The sequence below is a fragment of the Macaca fascicularis genome, chromosome 7 (genome assembly GCF_037993035.2).
Source record: "Macaca fascicularis isolate 582-1 chromosome 7, T2T-MFA8v1.1".
In the NCBI taxonomy this organism is placed as follows: Eukaryota; Metazoa; Chordata; class Mammalia; order Primates; family Cercopithecidae; genus Macaca; species Macaca fascicularis.
The window spans coordinates 175,512,981-175,531,285 of NC_088381.1; the positions used below are offsets into that span (position 1 = coordinate 175,512,981).

The following is an 18,305-nucleotide window of genomic DNA, read 5'->3' on the forward strand; positions in this document are numbered from 1 at the left end:
ACCTGCTCTGGGGTTGGAACCTGTGCTTGGTGGCTCCTGAGCGCCCCCTCCAGCCCCGCCTTGCCTTGCAATGAGGTTTCTACGGTGGTTGTGACCTTGACCAGGCGTCTCCACAGGAAAAGCTCAACTTTCGTCTTTACTCCCTTTTGTGGTTTCAGTGTCCCTGGACTATTTGCTTACATCTTACCTGGATACATGTTACCTGGACTATTTACCTGGATTTGCTTACATCTTACCTGGATTATTTGCTTATCTTACCCAGATCTTACGTCTTACCTGTCTATGGACTATTTTCTTACAACTTCATATAATCATGGAAGAATGGGGGAGGGATCTGGAATGGGAGATTTGTCTTCCTTCACATAGGATAAGGTTCTGGAAAAGTTCTTCCCTGTAGGAACTTTTGGAGAAGGCTCCCAGCATATTTTTCAGTAATTAAACTTCCCCACTTCTGACCCAAAGGAAACCTATTTGGATGTATTGTTTGAAATCTGGAGGTTTCTGGAGGGAAAGTCCAGAAGACCGAGGAGTGTATGGCCCTCTGGAACTGTCACTTCACCCTAGTCCACATCTGTCTTGCAGACGTCTATAGTGCTTACCATGTAAGTGCCCTCAACAGCGCCATATATACATATATATATATATATATATATATATATATATATAAAGTGTGTGTGTGTGTGTGTGTGTGTGTGTGTATATATATATATATATGACACTTCCTTTACTGGAACAGAAACAGCAGAAATATTTCTGCAGCTTCTGTTCCAGTAATGCTAGTGTGAACTGCCATTCTGGACATGCCTGTCTCCCCAGTTTTGGGAGTGGGCAATTTTTTATTGGAATTTCATTCCTTTGATGAATTCCCAAAGGTACTGAAGATCAGATTGTGTAGATACCTCTTGACTTAAGAATGAGGGTGATGACTTTTGTAATCTTTACATTTTGGAGCAAAGACCAAAAGTACAACCAAAGGTCCTCTTCATGTGTTACTGGAGCGAGGATTCTAACCTGATTACATAGATGTGGTACCTGGTCTGACATAAATGAACAGACAAGGCAACAGAGAAATGACATGGCAGGAAGTTTATGAAAAGTCTCAGCAATTTTAGTTTTCTTCTGAGGAAGCAGAAATTGTAAAAGTAAGACAGTGTGACTGGTCATGTCTCAGGTGATGTTCTGTTCCGGAAAGTATCTCCAACCCTGGGCTGGATCTAGTGGGTGCACCTGGGCACCCAAACCTGAAATAGTGACTCTTATTCCTTAAACACAAGACATTTCAATGAGAAAGCTGTTCTCAGTTGAGCTTCAGAGCAGGAAGGAGGAGATGGAGGTGTCCTTGGCTTCTCGGAATTGCTGAAACTTGACGACCAAGGCCACGTCTGACAAGCAGAAATCCACTATAAGTACATCACATCAGCTCTGTCTTCAGGAATCTTTGACTGTGGGGGAGGTGAAGGAATGTGATTTATTCCCTTCTGATAGTGCAGTGTGCTTCAGAGAAAATAAATTGAATATTTAATATGGTTTTCTTTTGCCATAATAGGGGAGAGAATATGAATAACTCTCAGCAATACAAGTGCTCACTCCAAAGCCTGCAGAAGGAGCAAGTGCACCATTGACAGAAGGAAGCGCCCTGCCCGAGGAAGCAGGAGCCCTAGAATCCTGCCTGAGAACTGCCCTCCAGATGCCACGTGTCAGTGGAACCTGGGCTCGGACCTGGGATCTTGTGCGTAGTGTGGAGAGCAGAGCACAGCTCCACTCCTCCTCACTGTGTGACCTAGGATGTGACCTCTTCCTCTGAGCTTCATTCTAACCAGGTGATAAAATGAAATAACAGCCTTAACTTTACCTGTAACCTTTCTGGTAAGAGCCAGTGATATTCAGAATTGTTATCACTATTGTTTTCCAAACCCTTAAATATCATGAAAATACCTGTGTGACCCCTCGTCTCAGACCTCAGATGACCACCTCGCAGAGAGCACACCTGCTTTGTTTCTGTCACAGACATGTTATTAGAACTGGAAAGTATGTGTACCTTCTTATAGAATTTATCTTAGTTATGTTACACTGGATGAGGTTAGAATTAGTGACAGAAGTTTAGCTGATGGGATATCTAAGCAAACTGTTGATGGTGTGTCTTCATTTCTCCTTGCTTATTATAGATAATGTGAGAGGAGAGAGAAAACTTAAAGAGAAAACTATCGACCAATAGTCAGGTGTTTTATAAACAAAGGAGGTTTTCACATCTTTTGGAAACCCCATTAAATTAAATAAATTAAGGAATTTTAAGACATTTTTCCGCATTCCAAATACATGTCTAATACAGAGTTAGATTTAAATGCAAAGGAGATTAACACAGAAAATGGAAATTCAGCAACAGATAATTTTGCCAAATAGGCAGATTTAAACTAGTTTGCAAATTTACCCATATATTCAAAGATTAAACTCCAGATTCAAATAAGAAATGATAAAATTTCTATGTTTAATGACTGGTTGAGAGAAGCTTGAACTAACATTATTTTGATGAATCATACATCAATAATGAAACTTTGTCCAGTGGTCCACATTTTCAAGGGGCTGCTTGAGTAAATCGTTTCTACTTCCCCTACCTGTGATTTCTGGCAGAATCTATCATCCTCTAAAACCCAGGGACCATTAAGAACAGAGACAGAAGTTTGAATACTACGAAGTTTTGAGAGACCCAAATTACTGCCTGGACTGATTGGTGAGGATGATCTCTATAAGCCTCTTCTTTGAAGAGTGTATGGTGCCTTTTGTTATAATGAACAGGTAGCAACAAAGACAGTCAAGGAAAATGAAGGAGGAGGGGAACATGGTCCAAATAGAAGAACAACATAAAGATCCAGAAACTGACATCAATGAAAAGGAAGCATATGGATTACCTGGAAGAAAATGTAAAGTAAATGTCAGAAACAAGTTCAATGAGCTAGTGGCAGCATGCAAGAACAATGTGAGAATTTTAATAGAGATAAAACATTTAAAAGATGACTAAACAAAAATATTGATGCTGAAGAATACAATAAGTCAGCCAAAAATTTTAACAGAGGATTATAGACCAGACTAGATCAAGTAATAGAAGAAACAGTAAACTCAAAGAAAGATCGTTTGAACTAATAGAGACAGAGAAGAAAAATTTAAATGAAAGAAATAAAAGGAGTTAAAGACTTATGTGTCTTTAACACACTGAAAACTAAATTATGCATTGAAGAGTTATGCAAAGATTAGATAAAAGGGGTAGTGAAGGAAGAGGGCGAGACAGAGAGAGACAGAGAGAGAGAAAGGCAGAAAGGTTTTCAAAGAAGTAATAGCATAGAAATTTTCTAAATCTGGAGAAGCAAATATTCATCCACATCCAAGAAGCTCTATATATTTTAGATAAGGTGAACCAAATGAGAAAGATCAGAGATAGTATGAAACCACGTTGCTAAAAGGAAAGGTTTTTGAAAACAGAAAGAAAATGAGCAGATTTAGCAGATTTCTCAGCAGTAGGTTTTCCGTTCAGAATGGAGAGGAATTATATTTGACAATGTATGGTTTAGTGATAGAGATTATTTCGGAAAATGTGTTTCTAGTCAATGTCATCATTGTGCAAGCATCATAGGGAGAACTTACACAAACCTGTAAAGAATACCCTACTACACATAGGCCATTTGAAACAGCACAAAGTTTCCAGACAACCAGCCTGTACAGCGTGTTACTGCTCTGAACACTAGGAAACTGAAACGCCGTGGTAAGTATCTCTCTATCTAAACACATATAAATATGGAACACCTTTAGTGAAAATACAGTATTACAATGTTATGTGGCCACAAGCATACATAAGGTCTATTATTGACTATAACATTGTTAAGTAGCATATGACTGTATTCAAATTGCTGGGGGAAAAAAACTGAAAAACAAACAAAACTCTGCCAACCAAGAAATTTTACCATGTAAATCTTTTTGTAAAATAAAGGATAGATAAGACCTTTCCCAGAGAAGCAAAAACTAAAGGATTTCTTCAACACTGGGCCTGCCTTAAATAACAAAGACTCTCAACTAGGTCTGCAAAATAATGACATAGTTGCATCAGCTCCATTCTGGCCTCTGTCATTTGATAGTTTTGTGTGAATTTTCTTTCTGTTCTTTCAGGACTTTCTTTCTCTCTCAACTTCTCACTCCATTCTCCTTTTAATTCTCAGTTTATTGAAAAGATTCATATTTAGTTACGAACACTAAAACTTTGGAAAAAAATTTCATCTTAAACCCAACAAATTTAATTAACAGTCTTCACGGATGCCCATCTGTTTTTTCTTGTTTTGTTTTCCTATGGGATGTGGCCCTTGTATCTACTTCAGCCCAGTCCTTATTTCCATATGCATGATGCACCCAACCATCACACACCCAGGAACATCTTGGAGGAAGGGACGCTACCATCTGCCTCATCCGCCTTCAGGTGCACAGTGGCCATTCCTTCAGCTGTTGTATGTGCTTTAGGGCTTTCCATTTAAAAGTGTATTTCACTATCCCCCAAATAAAGTTCCTGGACCTCAAAAAGTGATGTGGCATTGGGGGCATTGACAGCCAAATTTCATTGAAAGTGTCTTCTGCCCTTGGTAATTGAGGAAGACTGGGAAGAAGGGAACAAAACTCAGACCTCATGTAGTTCCTCATTTAGCAATAGATTCAGTGCAAATTTAGAAAGTTGGAGACATAGAGTGATGTTGGTGTGGTTTTCTGTGGCATGCTAAGGAGACAGCAGAAGATGGTCAGTGGTCAGTCTCCATCCAGCTGGTATCCATTGTCCATTAGTTTGGTCGTAATAAAAGATAAAAGACAACTTTTGTGACAAAACCCCAAGGGCTTCATTAAAACACTTTGCCCAGAAATTGGCCAACAGAGACATGACAAGTGTTTATATCCCAGCTACTATTTTTTGTCTACTTTATGTAGAAATCTGAGAGATGTGCCCAGCCTCAGGGGGCTGATTCTCCATCCAGGGGACAGCGCTAACAGAGTTATGAGTTATGTGGTATTAGTCTGTCTGGGTCTTCCTAAGAAGACAAAACGGAGTGGGTGGCTTAAACAATAAATATTGATTTTCTTACAATTCTGAAGTCTGAATGTTGAAGATCAGGGTGCTGGCAGGGTTGGTTCTTGGTGCGGCTTCTTCCTGGCATGCACTGGGGCACCTTCTAATACACTGCGTCTCCACATGGCCTCTTTTCTGTGTGCACGTGAAAAGTGAGAGGCCTCTGGTGTTTCTTCCTCTTCTTATAAAGACAGCACGTCTATTGCATTAGGTTCTCACACTTCTGACCACATTTAACCTTAATCATTTCATTAAAATTCAAATAGAGATCCATTGAATTTAAGGCGTCAACATATGAATTTCAAAGAAAGAACAATTCAATTGATGACACAAACCAAGAGATGGTGAGAAGCATTAGATATATATTTTTTTAATCACTAAGGAATAATGGGCCATGCAGGAACTTGTAGGAAAGTTCTTAGTAATCGGTAAAACCTCAATTGTAAGAGGAAAATGTGCCTTCCTCCTTTCTTTTCTGGCAGAAGAATGTGAGGAAGCAGAACCACAGATATCAAAGAAAGAGGAGCCCTGGGGACAGCTGAGGTGCTGGTGAGGAGGGAGAGCACTGAGCAGATGAGGAAGCCCCGCCCTCCCTGCACCTGCTCCTGACCCGGCCTCCTGCTCTGTGGGCCCCGCGCGCCCCCTGCTGGTCCTGAGCGGCACCTGCGCCCGCCCCCTCCGCCTCCCTGCAGGGAGGTTTGTGTCTGGGCTCACACTCACCTCCCCTCACTGTGTCTCTCGCACAGTAATACACGGCCGTGTCCGCGGCGGTCACAGAGCTCAGCTTCAGGGAGAACTGGTTCTTGGACGTGTCTCTTGAAATGGTGACTCGACTTTTGAGGGAGGGGTTGTATTCGGTGCTCCCACTACCACCACCGATATACCCAATCCACTCCAGCCCCTTCCCTGGGGGCTGACGGATCCAGCCCCACCAGTAACTGCTGATAGAGCCACCAGAGACAGCGCAGGTGAGGGACAGGGTCTCCGAAGGCTTCACCACTCCTGGGCCCGACTCCTGCAGCTGCACCTGGGACAGGACCCCTGTGAACAGAGAGACCCACAGTGAGCCCTGGGATCAGAGACAGCCTCCCATATCGTCATATCTGCATCCCCGAGACACTCACATCTGGGAGCTGCCACCAGGAGGAGGAAGAACCACAGGTGCTTCATGTTCTTGCACAGGAGGTCCGTGACTCTCAGAGAGCATTTCCCATGTGAGCTGGACCCTGAATTTAAGGAAATGTGTGGTGGTTTCCTGTGGGTGCCTAAGTGAGGATTTGCATGTGGGTGGTGCCTTTGTATGGAGAGGTGAAAAGGGATGAGGGAGGCCCCAGGCTTTGGGGCTCACCCTGAGAGGAGGATGCTGGCTGTGCCCTCTGAGAACCCAGTTCTCTTCCTGGGTCCTCCCCTCACCAAGCCCAGACTCCTCTTCTTCCAGGTAGGGAGATGTGCTGAAGGAGCTGGTCTGGGAGATGAGTATGATCATGGATCAGGGATAGATTTTGGAATAGGTTCAATGCTGTTCTACCCGTGAAGATTTATATGAAACCAACCAAACATCCAGGTTATCTAAATTGTCAAATCTCCATTCAAAACATTAGGGCAGCAGCTAAATATATTCGTCACAGTGAATTTATATAAACCTACATCCATGCAATGTTTATTGTAATTCAGAATATCCATCATGGTTAGAGGGAATATATCTGTCCCGGAGAGTGTGTCATTTAAAAGAAAAACAAAAACAAAGCAAAACAAAGAAACATCTGAGACCTTCCCTTTTGTGAGCTTTTGAAATCTGGGATTCTGTTTGCAATCTCAGGAGAAGGTAGTGGGATGTATCTCCAACCGTCTCAATGTGTGATGCTGAGAATGTGGCCTGACCATTACACACTTCTGTGTGAACAGATGTAGATTGGGGATCACAGTGACAATTTCAGTCAAAAACTGTAATAGGTCAGCACAGGAGCATAGTCTCATCATCAAGATTAGTGCAATTGCCTTTCCTGGGAACAAGAGAGGACATCTGTGAGCCCTCCCCTCTGAGAGCACAAGGAACTCTGGTTCTTCCCTGACAGGTCACACTTCTGAAACATGGCTGGACGATGACACTCAAGCCCAGAGTCGTCACCCACATATTTATCATGTCAGGTGCACCTGTGTCTGAAAGACTTTCTCCTTCATTGAATTGCATGAACATACCTTAGAGTTTGCGGTATTGCAACTTGGGCATTTGACATTAGTTTGGTGAATTATATAATAAATAATTATCTCCATGGATGTGGGTAACAGGAGAGTCATCAGAAGTTGGATGTGTTTTAACATCAGGACAAACCTGGGCTGTCTTGTTAGGACTGAACAAGTGAGCTGACCTGTGGGACACAGAGGGAAAGACACAGAGCCAACATCCAGAGCCAGGTGAACTCCTTACCTACCAGGTGGTCTCTGGACATTTTGTTTAAACAGATCCAGAAAGACCTTCCTCACCATCACGAGAATTATGAACATTGAGGGAAATTGAGATAAATTTTTATTTACAGACAATAATTCATAGGCTTGTAGACATCTATGTGGGTGTGTACAGGATTGCTAGGATATGCTCATACACAGAACAGAAGAAATAATTCTATTTCATGGAAAGAAAACCAAAGAGCTTCTGAAATGGTAGGGATTCTTTGCCACAAATGTGTCAGGTCACTAGATCATGTTATGATGCTGTAGGTAACATTTCCCAACCTTGTCCTGGAGACAAAATGCAAAAGAGTAAAGATTCAAGTGAGATTCCTTTGAAAAATATCAGTAATGAACAGGCGAAAAGAAAGGAACCATTATGGAAAGAGTGGTAATGAAATGAAACAGTAAATTCCATGTGGAGGTGGCAGGGAAGTTCCATCTGACAGCTCATTTTCACCTCTGTGGGTACCTAGCGCCCGCTGCAGCCCAGTTCCCACCATGAAGGGAGGTTTCTGTCTGAGGTCTGAGTGAGCCGGAGTCATTGTGAGCCGCTCAGAAAAGCAGACTGTTCCAGGGTGTACGGAGTCCTCCTGAGTGAAGAGGTGCTGAATATACACACGTTTCACTGCCCTCATTGTGTTTTATTCTCCAGACTCTCTTCATGTCCAGATTTGAACATGTGGAGTATTGATGGAACTCGTCATGACTGGGAACTTTTCAGTGAAGATGTAGGTAACATATTTGTGTAATTAAATTTGGATTGTGAAAATATTATTATCCAAAATGTCAAAGTCAGAACCTATTAATTTTTTCTTTTTTATATTTTACATATGAAGGGTTCTTTGGTTTCCCAGGCTGGAGTGCAGTGTCTTCTATTAATTTTATAGCATAAAAATGATCAGCCCAATTTATGTAGTCATGTTATCTCCATCAGGGATTTAGGTCCATGTGGCCTGTGACATAGCTCTAATCACAGAAGGAAGAGCAGTGATTTGTTGAGTTGATGCTATTTTTTCAGATTGGAATTTAAACAATCAACTCCTCACCTTACACAGTCTATTTTCATAACTGTGCATGACCCTTGGAAATGCAGTCACCATTTCTTACATAACGGGAGTTAACTGTGCCATGAAGGTAACAAGAAGACGTGTAAATTTCAAGTCTGGGTAATAAACTGTTGAATTACAAAGCCTGGAGCCAATCACATTCTGGCATCTTGTTTAGTTAGTTATGAATTTGTTTTCAGTTGTTTAGTTCAAGTTCCCATAACTTACTTTCTGCTAAAATAGTCACATATGATAATCTTGAGATATTAAAATGAAAAAAATAACTAATTTCAAAATGAACCCAACTTCCAGGAGAGATGAAAATTCCTTTGTGGTGAAGGGTGTGAAGGGTGGAGACATGGTTGAATACGGAGGTTGTGTTCACAATTGTATTATTTTAATTAGGGAACTTCTGTACATCCCTTATATTTATTAGAAATTCCCTTTGAGAACCTTGATCTAACGTAATTCGTTGATGGATCACACAAAAACAATGAAGCTGAAGGTTATTGAGCAGGAATCGCATTACAACTTTAGCTTTCCTTTAGAACACATTCCTCTACCTGATGTGGAATTAGCCCAGGTGCTCTGATGAGAGCTTGTCAATTAATCAAAGACCCGAAAATGGGCACACACGTGTCTGGAACAGGGCATGGCTTTGGGATGCTTTGCAAACAAACTGGCTTCTGACATCTTCTGGAAAGCCCATCAAAATGGCAAGTTAAGAATCTCTTAGGAGCACCCGTCTATCCCATGCTCTTAGCTAATATAAAAGTGGAAGTTGATGCAAAATGAGATCACATGGAAGATAAAGAGACTGCTGTACCACTGCCTCAGTTCAGCACAGCTGCCTCCTCCCTCAGGGCTTCTGACTCTCTCAGGATGTGGGTTTCCACATTGTGTCTCTCATATAGTAATGCATGGCCATGTCCTCAGCCTTTAGGCTGCTGCTCTGCAGATACGCCGTGCTGACAGAGGTGTCCGTGGAGAAGACAAACCGTCCTGTGAAGCCCTGGGCATACGCTGGGCTTCCAGTGTAGGTGATGATCCATCCCATTCACTCAAGCCCCTGTCCAGGGGCCTGTCATACCCAATACATACCATAGGTGGTGAAGGTATAACCAGAAGCCTTATAGGAAACCTTCACCGAGGCCCCAGGCTTCTTCACCTCAGGCCCAGACTGCACCAGCTGCAACGGGAGTGGGCACCTGTGGAGAGGAGACAGGAGTGGGTGAAGTCTCACATGACTGGCCTGGTTTCCTCCTCAGCCCGGGGACTGGGGAGCCCCTGACCTGTTGCTGCTGCCACCAAGAAGAGGATGCTCCAGGTCCAGTCCATGCGGAGGAGCTATGATGTAGGGGCTTCTCCCAAGGAGGGGTGTGGTTGTTGGGTGATGCTCTCAGGGCACAGATATCTATATTCCCCTCGGTGATTTGCATATTCATGAAGGATGGTATTGAATAGCCCAATTCCTGACCCAGTATTAGAAAGAGTAAATACATGACACATGGACGACACAATTGTAGAAGCTGAGGGTTCAAGCCGTAATCCTGTTAGAGGCCATGCGTTCCCTACACATCCCTGAACTCTGTGTTGACAGAGCTTCCCCCACTGGAGAACAAGCTCCCCCAGGACACGCACCTCACTTTGAATCCACCTTTGAATGAATCAGGGGCAACTTGAACCATTTGTAGACCTTAATATATGAATGCGTTATTTGGGAATGAGTGTGTTTGTCCAGTAATTGCACTTATCTGTAAGAAAGGATCTCTTCCCTGACCTTCAGCTATTTACCATTAAGATATCTTTCAGAGTTTGACATCACCATTGTAAAAGTGGTTCTCATTACAACATCCAGTTTGGTAAATGTTCACAATTGAATGGGATATTTATATAAACATCAGTAGTCCTTGTGAACATTGAAGCCATTAGGCAATTTTTTAACCCTTACTTTCCTCTCACCTTGCCCTCTTTTGCAGTCACCAATGTCTATTACTTTTATCTATGTACATGTGTATGCATTGTTTACATTACAAGAGAGAAAATGTATTTTATATTTTTTCTGAGTTATTTTATTTGGGATAATGTCCTTCAACTCTATTCATGTTGCTATGAAAGGCACAATTTCACTTTTTGTGGCTGCATACTATTCCATGATTTACATATATCATATTTTATCTAATCATCCATTGATTGACACTTAGATAGATTACTTGATTTTTCTATTGAAAATGGTGTTGCAATAAACATAGGAGAGCAGGCAACATTTTCTGATATAAAAGTTTGCTTTTGGGAGGAATATGCCCACTGGGAGGGATTACTGGGACAAATGGTAATACTAATTTCAGTTCTTTGAGAAATCTCTGTATTGTTTTTCATAGAGCATGTATAAAGCATTATTTTTCGTATGCTTCTCTGCCACCACCTGCTGTTTTTCATTTGTAATAACAGCCATTCTGACTGGTGGAAGATGCCGTATGATATTGTTTCTAATTTACATTTATCAGATGATTGCTGATGCTGAGTATGTTTTCTTATTTGTGTCGGCCACTTCTGTGTCTTCTTTTGATAAATGTCTGTTTTTGTCTATTCTTTAATGAAGTTATTTGTAATTTTTAGTTGACTTATTTGAGTTACCTATAGATTTTATATATTAGCCTTTTGCAACATGAATAGATTCCAAATAATTTTTACCATTTGCGGGTTGTCTGGTCACCATGTTTTCTGTGCGGAAGACCTTTAGTGCAATTAAATCCTGTTTTCTGCTTCTGTTTTTATTGCATTTGCTTTTGAAGTCAAGTCATATTTTATTTGCTTAGACCAATGTCCAGAGGACTGTTTTTAGATTTTGTTCAAGTATTTTTATAGTTTTAGTTTATAAATTTAAACACTGAATCCATATTCAGTTAATTTGTGTCCATGGTGATATGGAAGTCTCGGTTTATTCTTCCACATAAGGCCATCTACTTTTCTCAGCACCACTTATTGAATAGAGGGTTTTTTCTCCAGTGTATATTTTTGTCAGTTTTTTCAAAGAGCATTTGGTTTTATATATTTGGTTTTCTTTCTGGACTCTTTATTTTTTTCTACCAGTATCATGCCATCTTTCTGATTACATTCATGTAGTATAATTTGAGGTCAGTGAATGCAGTGCTTCTAGTTTTGGTCATTTTGCTTAGGACTGTTTTGCTATTCAGACTCTTTTTTGATTCTGTGTGAATTTTAGTATTGTTTTCTAAATATGTAATCAAATATACTGGTCATTTGATAAAAGTAGTGTTGAATCTGTATAATGCTTTGGATGGTGTGTTTGTCCCTTTTGCATTCCTATAAATTAATACCTGAGGCCAAGTGATTTACAAAGGAAAGAGGCTTATTTGGCTTACAGTTCTGAAGGCTGTGTGAGAAGCATGGCCCCAGGATCTGCTTTACAATCACGGTGGAAGGCAAAGGGGGAGCAGGCTGTGTCACATGGTGAGAGCTGGGACGTGAGTGGGGAGGAGGGTTGCCAGGCTCTTTTTAACAATCAGCTCTCATAGTAGCTAAGACAGCAAGAATTCACCAAGTGCCATGGGGTGGTTCCCAAGGCATTCCTGAAGGATCTTTCCCCATGACCCAAAACCTCCCAGTCGGTCCCACCTCCAACATTGAGTATCACATTTCACCATGACATTTGGAAGGGAGAACATCTAAACTATATCATTGCAGTCTCGGGCCCAAAATTCTCATGTCCTTGCATTGCAAAACATAATCATCTTTTTTCAATAAACCCCAAAAGTCTTAACTTGGTCAGCCTCCAACTCAAATGTCTAAAGTCTCATCTGAGCCTTAAGGCGACTTCCTTCCATCTGTGAGCTTGCAAATTAAGAAAATGTGAAAGTTGTGTATTCCAAGGTGCAGTGACGGTGCAGGTGTTGGATCAATTATTCCAATCCAAAAGAGATAAACTGGCCAAAGGAATGGCCAACAGGCCCCCTACACACGTGAAACCCAATAGGGCAGATATTAAATCTTAAAGCTACAAAATCATCTCTCTTAAATTCATGTAATTCAACCAGGCACACTGGGACAAGGGTTGGCTCCCCAAAACCTCAGTCAGCCCATCGCTGTCGCTTTGCTGGGCACAGTCCTTGGAGCTCCCTTCACGAGTGAGTCAAGTGCTGTAAGCTTTTCTAGGTTAAGTGTGCAGGGTGCACAAATATATGAGTTCTGAATCAATGACAGGAAGTTTCTTTTCCATGTTGTCTATGAGTTTACGGTTTCAGGTATTACGTTCATTTTCAGTTGATTTTTATATGGTGTTAGAGAAAGCCTGATTTTATTTCTTTTTATATGGATGTGCAGTTTTTACACCATTATTGAAAAAACTATCCTTTCTCTACTGTGTGTCCTTGGCACACACCATCAGGAAGAGACATAATGGAGAAAATATATAAGATAAATACTCCTGATTAACATAAATGTAGAAGTCCTCAACAAAATACTAACAAATAGAATCCAGAAACACTTTTTTAAATTTATTAATTATTATTATTATACTTTAAGTTCTAGGGTACATGTGCATAACGTGCAGGTTTGTTACATATGTATACTTGTGCCATGTTGGTGTGCTGCACCCATCAACTCGTCAGCACCCATCAACTCGTCATTTACATCAGGTGTAACTCCCAGTGCAATCCCTCCCCCCTCCCCCCTTCCCATGGTAGGCCCTGGTGTGTGATGTTCCCCTTCCCGAGTCCAAGTGATCTCATTGTTCAGTTCCCACCTATGAGTGAGAACATGCGGTGTTTGGTTTTCTCTTCTTGTGATAGTTTGCTAAGAATGATAGTTTCCAGCTGCATCCATGTCCCTACAAAGGACACAAACTCATCCTTTTTTATGGCTGCATAGTATTCCATGGTGTATATGTGCCACATTTTCTTAATCCATTCTGTCACTGATGGACATTTGGGTTGATTCCAAGTCTTTGCTATTGTGAATAGTGCCGCAATAAACATATGTGTGCATGTGTCTTTATAGCAGCATGATTTATAATCCTTTGGGTATATACCCAGTAATGGGATGGCTGGGTCACATGGTACTTCTAGTTCTAGATCCTTGAGGAATCGCCATACTGTTTTCCATAATGGTTGAACTAGTTTACAATCCCACCAACAGTGTAAAAGTGTTCCTATTTCTCCACATCCTCTCCAGCACCTGTTTTTTCCTGACTTTTTAATGATCGCCATTCTAACTGGTGTGAGATGGTATCTCATTGTGGTTTTGATTTGCATTTCTCTGATGGCCAGTGATGACAAGCATTTTTTCATGTATCTGTTGGCTGTATGAATGTCTTCTTTTGAGAAATGTCTGTTCGTATCCTTTGCCCACTTTTTGACGGGGTTGTTTGTTTTTTTCTTATAAATTTGTTTGAGTTCTTTGTAGGTTCTGGATATTAGCCCTTTGTCAGATGAGTAGATTGCAAAAATTTTCTCCCATTCTGTAGGTTGCCTGTTCACTCTGATGGTAGTTTCTTTTGCTGTGCAGAAGCTCTTTAGTTTAATGAGATCCCATTTGTCAATTCTGGCTTTTGCTGCCGTTGCTTTTGGTGTTTTAGACATGAAGTCTTTGCCCATGCCTATGTCCTGAATGGTACTACCTAGGTTTTCTTCTAGGGTTTTTATGGTATTAGGTCTAACATTTAACTCTCTAATCCATCTTGGATTAATTTTCGTATAAGGAGTAAGGAAAGGATCCAGTTTCAGCTTTCTACTTATGGCTAGCCAATTTTCCCAGCACCGTTTATTAAATAGGGAATCCTTTCCCCATTTCTTGTTTCTCTCAGGTTTGTCAAAGATCAGATGGCTGCAGATGTGTGGTATTATTTCTGAGGACTCTGTTCTGTTCCATTGGTCTATATCTCTGTTTTGGTACCAGTACCATGCTGTTTTGGTTACTGTAGCCTTGTAGTATAGTTTGAAGTCAGGTAGCGTGATGCCTCCAGCTTTGTTCCTTTGACTTAGGATTGTCTTGGAGATGCGGGCTCTTTTTTGGTTCCATATGAACTTTAAAGCAGTTTTTCCAATTCTGTGAAGAAAGTCATTGGTAGCTTGATGGGGATGGCATTGAATCTATAAATTACCTTGGGCAGTATGGCCATTTTCACGATATTGATTCTTCCTCTCCATGAGCATGGTATGTTCTTCCATTTGTTTGTGTCCTCTTTTATTTCACTGAGCAGTGGTTTGTAGTTCTCCTTGAAGAGGTCCTTTACATCCCTTGTAAGTTGGATTCCTAGATATTTTATTCTCTTTGAAGCAATTGTGAATGGAAGTTCATTCATGATTTGGCTTTCTGTTTGTCTGTTACTGGTGTATACGAATGCTTGTGAATTTTGCACATTAATTTTGTATCCTGAGACTTTCCTGAAGTTGCTTATCAGCTTAAGGAGATTTTGGGCTGAGACAATGGGGTTTTCTAAATATACAATCATGTCATCTGCAAAGAGGGACAATTTGACTTCTTCTTTTCCTAACTGAATACCCTTGATTTCTTTCTCTTGCCTGATTGCCCTAGCCAGAACTTCCAACACTATGTTGAATAGGAGTGGTGAGAGAGGGCATCCCTGTCTTGTGCCAGTTTTCAAAGGGAATTTTTCCAGTTTTTGCCCATTCAGTATCATATTGGCTGTGGGTTTGTCATAAATAGCTCTTATTATTTTGAGGTATGTTCCAACAATACTGAATTTATTGAGCGTTTTTAGCATGAAGGGCTGTTGAATTTTGTCAAAAGCCTTTTCTGCATCTATTGAGATAATCATGTGGTTCTTGTCTTTGGTTCTGTTTATATGCTGGATTATGTTTATTGATTTGCGAATGTTGAACCAGCCTTGCATCCCAGGGATGAAGCCCACTTGATCATGGTGGATAAGCTTTTTGATGTGCTGCTGAATCTGGTTTGCCAGAATTTTATTGAGGATTTTTGCATCGATGTTCATCAGGGATATTGGTCTAAAATTCTCTTTATTTGTTGCGTCTCTGCCAGGCTTTGGTATCAGGATGATGTTGGCCTCATAAAATGAGTTAGGGAGGATTCCCTCTTTTTCTATTGATTAGAATAGTTTCAGAAGGAATGGTACCAGCTCCTCTTGTACCTCTGGTAGAATTCAGCTGTGAATCCATCTGGTCCGGCACTTTTTTTGGTTGGTAGGCTATTAATTATTGCCTCAATTTCAGAGCCTGCTATTGGTCTATTCAGGGATTCAACTTCTTCCTGGTTTAGTCTTGGAAGAGTGTAAGTGTCCAGGAAATTATCCATTTCTTCTAGATTTTCTAGTTTATTTGCATAGAGGTGTTTATAGTATTCTCTGATGGTAGTTCGTATTTCTGTGGGGTCGGTGGTGATATCCCCTTTATCATTTTTTATTGCATCTATTTGATTCTTCTCTCTTTTCTTCTTTATTAGTCTTGCTAGTGGTCTGTCAATTTTGTTGATCTTTTCAAAAAACCAACTCCTGGATTCATTGATTTTTTGGAGGGTTTTTTGTGTCTCTATCTCCTTCAGTTCTGCTCTGATCTTAGTTATTTCTTGCCTTCTGCTAGCTTTTGAATGTGTTTGCTCTTGCTTCTCTAGTTCTTTTAATTGTGATGTTAGAATGTCAATTTTAGATCTTTCCTGCTTTCTCTTGTGGGCATTTAGTGCTATAAATTTCCCTCTACACACTGCTTTAAATGTGTCCTAGAGATTCTGGTATGTTGTATCTTTGTTCTCATTGGTTTCAAAGAACATCTTTATTTCTGCCTTCATTTCGTTATGTACCCAGTATTCATTCAGGAGCAGGTTGTTCAGTTTCTATGTAGTTGAGCGGTTTTGATTGAGTTTCTTAGTCCTGAGTTCTAGTTTGATTGCACTGTGGTCTGAGAGACAGTTTGTTATAATTTCTGTTCTTGTACATTTGCTGAGGAGTGCTTTACTTCCAATTATATGGTCAATTTTGGAATAAGTGCGATGTGGTACTGAGAAGAATGTATATTCTGTTGATTTGGGGTGGAGAGTTCTGTAGATGTCTATTAGGTCTGCTTGCTGCAGAGATGAGTTCAATTCCTGGATATCCTTGTTAACTTTCTGTCTCGTTGATCTGTCTCATGTTGACAGTGGAGTGTTGAAGTCTCCCATTATTATTGTATGGGAGTCTAAGTCTCTTTGTAAGTCTCTAAGGACTTGCTTTATGAATCTGGGTGCTCCTGTATTGGGTGCATATATATTTAGGATAGTTAGCTCTTCCTGTTGAATTGATCCCTTTACCATTATGTAATGGCCTTCTTTGTCTCTTTTGAACTTTGATGGTTTAAAGTCTGTTTTATCAGAGACTAGTATTGCAACCCCTGCTTTTTTTTTTTTTTTTTTTTTTTTGTTCTCCATTTGCTTGGTAAATCTTCCTCCATCCCTTTATTTTGAGCCTATGTATGTCTCTGCATGTGAGATGGGTCTCCTGAATACAGCAGGCTGATGGGTCTTGACTCTTTATCCAGTTTGCCAGTCTGTGTCTTTTAATTGGAGCATTTAGTCCATTTACATTTAAGGTTAATATTGTTATGTGTGAACTTGATCCTGCCATTATGATATTAACTGGTTATTTTGCTCGTTAGTTGATGCAGTTTGTTCCTAGCCTCGATGGTCTTTACATTTTGGCATGTTTTTGCAATGGCTGGTACCGGTTGTTCCTTACCATGTTGAGTGCTTCCTTCAGGGTCTCTTGTAAGGCAGGCCTAGTGGTGACAAAATCTCTAAGCATTTGCTTGTCTGTAAAGGATTTTATTTCTCCTTCACTTATGAAACTTAGTTTGGCTGGATATGAAATTCTGGGTTTAAAATTCTTTTCTTTAAGAATGTTGAATATTGGCCCCCACTCTCTTCTGGCTTGGAGAGTTTCTGCTGAGAGATCTGCTGTTAGTCTGATGGGCTTCCCTTTGTGGGTAACCCGACCTTTCTCTCTGGCTGCCCTTAAGATTTTTTCCTTCATTTCAACTTTGGTGAATCTGGCAATTATGTGTCTTGGAGTTGCTCTTCTCAAGGAGTATCTTTGTGGCGTTCTCTGTATTTCCTGGATTTGAATGTTGGCCTGCCCTACTAGGTTGGGGAAGTTCTCCTGGATGATATCCTGAAGAGTGTTTTCCAACTTGGTTCCATTTTCCCCCTCACTTTCAGGCACCCCAATCAGACGTAGATTTGGTGTTTTTACATAATCCCATACTTCTTGCAGGTTTTGTTCATTTCTTTTTCATCTTTTTTCTTTAGGTTTCACTTCTTACTTCATTTCATTCATTTGATCCTCAATCGCTGATACTCTTTCTTCCAGTTGATCGAGTTGGTTACTGAAGCTTGTGCATTTGTCACGTATTTCTCGTGTCATGGTTTTCATCTCTTTCATTTCCTTTATGACCTTCTCTGCATTAATTACTCTAGCTATCAATTCTTCCACTTTTTTTTCAAGATTTTTAGTTTCTTTGCACTGGGTACGTAATTCCTCCTTTAGCTCTGAGAAGTTTGATGGACTGAAGCCTTCTTCTCTCATCTCGTCAAAGTCATTCTCCGTCCAGCTTTGATCCGTTGCTGGCGATGAGCTGCGCTCCTTTGCAGGGGGAGATGCACTCTTATTTTTTGAATTTCCAGCTTTTCTGACCTGCTTTTTCCCCATCTTTGTGGTTTTATCTGCCTCTGGTCTTTGATGATGG

The 18,305-nt window shown here is 40.7% G+C and overlaps 1 gene segment (V, D, J or C); it reads right to left on the reverse strand.

Annotated features, from left to right (window-relative positions):
- Positions 1-1,308: 1,308 nt before the first annotated feature.
- LOC135971725 (immunoglobulin heavy variable 4-59-like) lies at positions 1,309-6,302 on the reverse strand. The segment is given in 3 exon segments: positions 1,309-1,382; positions 5,759-6,136; positions 6,220-6,302. Coding segments are annotated over 3 exon segments (498 nt in total).
- Positions 6,303-18,305: the final 12,003 nt, after the last annotated feature.